This window comes from Podarcis liolepis (assembly GCF_965112155.1).
Source record: "Podarcis liolepis genome assembly, chromosome: 1".
Classification (NCBI taxonomy): Eukaryota; Metazoa; Chordata; class Lepidosauria; order Squamata; family Lacertidae; genus Podarcis; species Podarcis liolepis.
This window is the reverse complement of record NC_139554.1, coordinates 74,290,295-74,297,802: the sequence shown is the minus strand read 5'-3', so window position 1 is coordinate 74,297,802 and position 7,508 is coordinate 74,290,295. Positions and strand designations below refer to the sequence as shown.

The following is a 7,508-nucleotide window of genomic DNA, read 5'->3' as shown; positions in this document are numbered from 1 at the left end:
CTTCTTTTTGAGGTTTCTTCATTCATTTGAATGAAAGGGACTAATCCTCAGAAGCATTCCTTTAAACAGGCGGATCAGGTTCCTTCACTGAAATGAATGGGGATACTCTTGCAGGAAGGGGACCGCCATAAGCGCATTAGAAGTCCTATAGCAGTAGACAAGCCAGAGATTGAAGCAATGATATTCTTCTAAACTTTAGAATCCAGGGGGTTCTAAATGTTTTGAAGATGCTTTGCCTGGCTGGAATGTGTCCTCTTCCTTGCCTGGATGGAGAGAGATGTGTTGGGGCGCTGATATAGAAAGCTCTTACTTTTGCATGAACAGCATGTTGTATGGATCGAATGTTGCCTACTGTACAAAAAAATAAGAAGCACATTGATCCCCCACTTTTGCCTCTGACCCTGTCACTGGCACGTGGTCCTTGGGAGGTTATCTAAGAAGGAACGCAGTCCTTGAGCTGATAAAGGTTCCCCACTCTCATTATAGATAATCAACACAGATGCTGCTTAAGTAGATTCACGGGGTTTTTATTCAGTTACTTCAAAGGTGCAATAGCAAAGTGCTTTTCTCTCCCCCCCCCCCGCCCGCCCCCCATGCACAGCCAGGTCTTCCTCTGTTAGTTGCAGTAGCTCTCTAGATCATAGAGGGAGCAGGAGTTTTGACAACATTGCTGCACAATTCCTCTCTTCACCTTCTCAAAGTCCTGTGGTTGGAATGGCAGTGCTTCCACTTCATTCTGTAAAGGCCCATTCACTGTTGGATGGAGAGAATACTCAGGTTGATGCATCTCTGAAATGTACTCTACGTGTGCATATGCCTGCCAGAAAGTTTGCATTCCTATCTTGCTTCAGCCATTAAAACAGCTTTCCTGTAAAGTGGGGCAAACATGTGCACCCAGAAGTGTTTCGTTTCATTTAACCAATCACTCAGCTTGAAGAGACAACCGAGGTTAAGATAGAAAGGGGGGTTTCCCATTCTGCCATGTGATCCACTGCAGTATATACTTTCGGAACACTTCTGGCTTCATATTCATGTCTAACTCATCTCTGCAATGGCTGTCCTGAACTGCTGCAGTAGTTTGAGCCAGTTAACTAAAAACAAGTAGCATATTCCATATCACGGTCGGAATGTTATTCTCCACATTGTGAGTCTTTTTAACGAAGTGAACCATCAGCAAATTCCCACATAGAAGAAGCAGTGAGAAACTGATGGGATGCATTCCACTCTGACCACCTTTCAACATCTGGGCAGACATATCCCTCAGAAGAGCCCCCCAATGTGTGCTATAGCAGGTCTTTCTCCATAAGCTGCCATTGTGTCTCCCTCTACTTCAAGGGTGGGGAACCTTTGCCCCTCCAGATGTTGCTGAACTGCAACTCCCAGAAGCCCAAGCAAGCATGGTCAATAGCCAAGGATAATGGGAGTTGTGGTTCAGAAACATCTGGTGGGCCAAAGGCTCTCCACACCTGCCTTATTTCAATATATAACAGCCTTGCTTCCTCAGTTAATGGGAGTAGGAAAAAAACACTTGATACATAATATATAATACAAGACAGACTGTATCTACTGTACTATGCAATAAAAAGAATCAAAGTATTGATTGAAAGGTTGTTGTCCCCATGTGGAGGCGAGTAAAATAAAAATGCTTCAGGGGTAAGTGATAGATGCAGCAATCATTGCATTCAAAAGCTCCTTGCCACATATTTTGGCTTGGTCACATCCAGCATTCCATTGGTAATGGTGCAGAACACTCTTTTTGCATGGAACAGGGCTTTCAAATACAGTGGTATCTCTGGTTACGTACTTTATTCATTCTGGAGGTCCGTACTTAACCTGAAACTGTTCTTAACCTGAAGCACCACTTTAGCTAATGGGGCCTCCTGCTGCTGCCGCCGCTGGAGCACGATTTCTGCTCTCATCCTGAAGCAAAGTTCTTAACCCGAGGTATTATTTCTGGGTTAGCGGAGTCTGTAACCTGAAGTGTATGTAACCTGAAGTGTATGTAACCCGAGGTACCACTGTAATACATTTGCTATATGGATAGCCATTTTATGGAAACAATTCTGGACAGTCCCATTTGCATGCTATAAAAATTAACATGGCTAAAAGTAAGAAGAAGAACTAGGAGAACATTTAACATGTGAGGATGAGGGTTGAAGGCTAAAGAAAAGCAAATTGAAAATCTTTTTCAAACACAGAAAAGAGTTAACTATGCAACCAAAATTAAGTGTGGCTTCAGAGACAGAACTGTGGAAAAAACAAGTTCTATGAATATTGAGGCCAGTGTACATATCACAAACCATTGAAACCAATTACTTATTTAGAATTGAGAAGCCAAATATGCAACCAGTTCCTGATTGATCAATTGATCAGAACACAGACTTCACATTTCCCTTACATTTCTAATTGTAAACGGTAGAGCTTTTAAATCGAACACTGAACTTTCAGAGAGAGCAGATTCCTGGAATACAGGGCATAACGTGAGTTCTGTTCACTTCTCTTCCCCTGGACCAGCCCCCATCAACAACACAAAGGAACACACAACACTTTACTTTTCCAAAGGATCTGAGTAAACGTGAGATCCAGGAGAATTAATCTGACCTTAGAAAGCATACAGAGCTGAAAAAGGAAGTGGAAAAGAGTGCCAGCTCTTCCAACTTCCTCCTTCATCTCTATGTACTTTACACGAGAGGATAAGGTTACCGCACTCACCACCTCATGACCGAGAGAGCAGTGAGGGAGCAGTAGGCTTGGAGACTTCATGGGCACCAAGGGAAGACCTGAAGGGCTCTTTTCAAACCTTGTTCCCCTTACATTAATTCTTTAAAGCGCTGATGGGTTCACCATTATGTTGGAACTGCTTGCCTGGGAACGTCAATCATGATATAAATATTGGTGTATGCTGCCCAGCCCCCAACACAAGATTCTCTGCATCTAGAGTTATGTCTTAGTGTTTAGCCACATTTCCTGTTGTCCCACTGCTTTCCCCCAGGGGAAACCGCTCTTTAACATTCAGTCGAAGCAAACAACAATTCAGGTTTTCTCCGGGTTGATGTTTGTTCCGATTGAGCACTAAAGATCAGGTTTTCCCTGGGGAAAGGAGTGGAGCAAAGGGAAAACTAATTGGATCCATGCTTTCTAGGCACAGGACAAGCGGAAGCGTGGATGAGCCATTCATGAAGAAACCATAGTATAAAACACTTTGATGCTTTTTAGGAAGTTGGAAAAGTTACCTAGGGGCTGTTCAACATTCCGCCGTGTTTTGGGGGAATAGTAGAAACCCCGCTCTCCACATACAAGGTAGAGTGCTTCCACTAGATGGGAGCCACATAGGTGCTGATTGGGAACAGCATAACTAGTAGTAGGAGCTGAAACAGCAAGCAGCGCTAGGAGAGGCAGAGATCTGATCCAAAGAGTCATGCTGATGAACAGGAGACCTTGGAAAGAGAGAGGGGTAGGAATAGAGAGGAGAGAAATAAGTTGCCAGTAGATTAAAAAGGAGCTTCAGAATGATGGCAAATGTAAACGTTACAAATGGCAAACAAACTCTAAATGGTAATACAAATGTTAGTAGTATATATCATAAAATTCTGAAGCTTAAAAATCCATTCCCCGATTTGTACCCACTTCACTGCTTTGATCTGTGAAACTGGCAATTTAAAAAGTGCTACATAATGCTGGTTCCACACTAAAAGAGAAATTGATCTTTTAGTGTGGCAGCACCTATTCTGGAAGTCCTTGCCCATTAATATTAGACAGATGTCTTCAATTTACTGTTTTCAATGCCTGCTAAAAATCTTGTTTAGGTAAGCCTATCCAGGCATGTAATTATATTTGGTTGTGTGTGTGTTTTAAGAAAGCAAAATGGTTGAATTTATCCATGGTAATTTTATTATGTCTACTGTTTTTAAAGTCCACAAGGCGAATGTTTTGGCTCCTGAAGGCCGCAAAATCAGGAGTGAGTGTTCCAGTTTGTGAACGTTCTTTGGAACCCGAACGTCCAACACGGGTTCTGCGGGTTCCAATTGGTTGCAGGAGCTTCCTGCAGCCAATCGGAAGCCGCGCCTTGGTTTCTGAATGTTTTAGAAGTCAAACAGACTTCTGGAACAGATTCCATTCGACTTCTGAGGTACGGCTGTATAAACTAATTTTTTACTGAGTGGCAAACTTTTGCTAAATAAAAATAATTAAAACTTAACATTACTCTAAATCTGTTTTCTTTTTTTTTAATGAAGTTGATCTTCACTATTCTCCTACTCTTTACAGAAAGTTTTTACTGAAGTGGTAAAATACTAATGGCAATAGGACTCTGATTTTACCTAAAATATTGAGGCCATATAATATATATTTTTGTACACTTAAATACATTTTACATGTATACCCAAACATGTGACAGGGCACACTTGTCTCCAGACTGGCATAGCCCCTAAGAGAACATAAGAAGAGCCTTCTGGATCAGGACTATGCACACACACCCCTTTTTTTTTATCTCAACACACATCAGTTCATACTGGTTTACACTGAATTGCATTTGCTATTTTTCTGGCCCATTCAAGTTAGCTTGGAGAGATCCTTTTGGCGCGCTTCACCATTCTCATGGTACCTTTCCTGATCTGTTGTGTACACTCCAGTTGAGTTTCTAAACAACTCCCAAGCATTTTGGAGTGATTTTACCTTATTGATTTCTCCTTTCAACTACTCCTTTTTAACCCCTCTCTTCCCTTTGGGGAACTTTCATCTTTTGAAATCAAATGTAACTGCCCACTGCTATATGCGCACGTGGCACAAAGCGGAAATTTGCAAAACACAGCATGCGAAATTTCCCCTGAATGTGGGCACCATCAAACGATGTTGGTTGACAGTCAATAGCAATTCAGAAATTTTGAAAACAGAATTTACATGTCTCTACACATGACTTTGGGAGCAACTTGTTAAGGGTGCAAAATGCTTTGAAGTCTTCAATTTGCCCAGCAACAGGATGTTCTGGCTGCAGTTTCAGATGTTACAAAAGAAGCATGGCTGGGCATCACTTGAGGTCGCTTCATTGCAATTTCTGAAGTCAACCTTCAAGACCTACTTATGACCGTCCCCCATGAGTGCAACACCCAAGAAGGGTTCTGAACTCCCCAGTTTAAACTCAACTTGCTGCATCACGACAAAAAAGAAATGGTGGAGACCACAGACTTACCTAACCAAGATGAGTCAGTGGTAGGGTCGAAGATGGCTCAGGGACTAAAGGAAATAAGTGACTTCCACCTTGTTTCCTTTCGATATTTATAACCCTTTGGCTAGTTCCAGTTGCGTAAGATTTGGGCACAGCTCCACCTTCCCAGCATAGTCCTAGACCATTTTTATTTTGCTGGCTGAGCACATTAAGTCAACTGTGTGCCTAGTCAACAAGTCTTAAAGATGGGGGGAAATGGAAGCTACAGGTTGCAGTTTCCATCTCATTAAACCGGCAACCTGCGTTTGCTTCACAGAATCCTTGCCTTGAGTTGCTGTGACCCTTTTAGCAGAAGAGATAATGGGGCTATTAAAGCTCCACAATTACACGAACGCTGAGCAATAGACAGTGCTGGGATTGGGGTGGCCACCAATGTGCCAGCTGTTTCTGAAGTGCAGAATTAAGTAAAAACAAACATGTTAACATGTTAGGTTAATTTCACCCCTGCTGGGTAACAAGTGATGAGGCAAAGCTGTTGATGGGACACTGCTATAGCCAGGTGTTCAAGAGGAAAGAAAACACTTCATTATAGCAAAGGATCACTGAGATCACATTCACTGCCTACTTGAAGTAAATGTACAGAAACAGAGATATGGAGATTTTATGCAGGGAGCCAGCGAGCTTCCATCTTTTAACGATATCATTACAGCTTTCATTTCATGTGGCATAAGGTAGAAGAACACCACCACCACCCCTGGGACTATGGACACTCAATGCAGCTAAAGCACCAGGGATGCCTGGTTTATGGGTTGTATTTAGCTAAGTCCACTCACAGTACATTCAATGATATTAATGAACCCAAGTTAGTCATGTCTGTTAGTTTCAGTGGGTCTACCCAGAGCACCAAGTGCCACCTCCTGGGCTGGATTTAGGTATCCCAGCATGGTTGCAGAAGCCAGCGCCAAGACTCTCACCAATGCAATGGGCATTTCCCCCTTCTCCTCCCTCTTCCCCAAATTCACTCTGGAGGATGGGGTGAATCCACAGAACAGTGTGCAGGGGAAAGGAGAAGGGAAGATCTTTCCATCTGGCTAGCAGAAATACTGATAGAATGACCCTGCGAGTAAGATGTTGAATTCCTCCCAATGTATTTAAAGAGCCATGCATAGATGGCAATGCCCCAGATCCAAAACAAGTGAGTGAATGAGCAAACCTGGATGTGGGTGGAGATGGAATGATAATTTTATCCTTTGTATGTTTTGCAAGAAAGTTATCTGCTTGGTCCAGGGGGATAATAATATTAACTTATTTTACAGGAAAATCAGGAAAGTCATTTATGGCATGTTAAACACTAAGGCCAGGTTCCAGATATTCACTTGCATGCATCAAAACCTTGCTTCCACCCTCTGCTGCCTGCATTGCTTTGTGCAACTTTGAATGCTGCTCTGGAGGGTTTCCTGGCCTCTCTAAGAGCAAATGTCAAGGAAATGAGGACAGAAAATCCTTATTGCACACAAGTCTTTGGATCTTGGTTAAACTCATTTGGTTGGCTCCAGACTAACATTAGCTGAACTTAGGTCCTCTTGAAATCAATGGAACAGGGGTTCCAACCTGCATAAAGTATTGGGGGAGGGGGTAAGCCTTGCTTCACATAATCAATGACAAGTTGTGTGCGCACATACCCCATTTGAATGGCAATGCCCGTCAACTTGGGAGGGGCAGCCCCCTCAAATATTTTAATGAGAGGGCCAAAGGACCTTGGCCTCTAGGAGTTGGCTCTGATGCAATGGAACAAGTTAGTCATCATTCAGGTCCCATTGATTTCACTGAGAATTAAGTTCTGCTAATGTATAATGAGATTCAACATAATGTGAATGGAGAAATGATGAAAGCTTATGTGGTTGCACAAAGGAAGTGTTTGGCATCCGTCTGTCTCAAGAGACAGTGGAAGAGCACACCATCACAGGTAAAAGTCAAACTGTTGGAGAGTTACGGTTCCTGCTGTGGCTGCAGACACCAATACTGGAGAGATGTCTGTGGAGCATTTGAGGCACTCTAAAATGGCATGTAAGTGCTAAGAGTATTATCCAAAGAGGTTTTCACTCTTCTGTGTCAAGTATTCCTTGCAGTTGCTGTCCAGTTGTAGCCAGCATAGACAACGGTCAGGGATGATGCATGTTGCTGTCCAACAACATCTGGTTCTTCAACCCTACTTTAAACCCATTAAAATAAAAATGTGACATGGACCCTAGGGAGAGAGAGCACATTTATATATGCATGATCATTACTTGATGGCATTACTTCTAAGTGATGTCTTATGCGTCCAAAACAGTCCGTCATAGAT

General features: G+C 42.7%; 1 protein-coding gene across 1 annotated transcript; it reads right to left on the bottom strand.

Moving 5' to 3' along the window:
- Window positions 1–616: 616 nt before the first annotated feature.
- INS (insulin) lies at window positions 617–5,214 on the bottom strand (the record flags this gene model as incomplete). Its single annotated transcript, XM_083499834.1, has 3 exons — window positions 5,189–5,214; window positions 3,234–3,437; window positions 617–753 (listed from the first exon to the last, which is right to left on the bottom strand). Exons 2-3 carry the CDS (start codon window positions 3,418–3,420, stop codon window positions 617–619), a joined length of 324 nt encoding a protein of 107 aa, XP_083355960.1. The 5' UTR covers window positions 3,421–3,437; window positions 5,189–5,214.
- Between the last annotated feature and the right edge of the window lie 2,294 nt (window positions 5,215–7,508).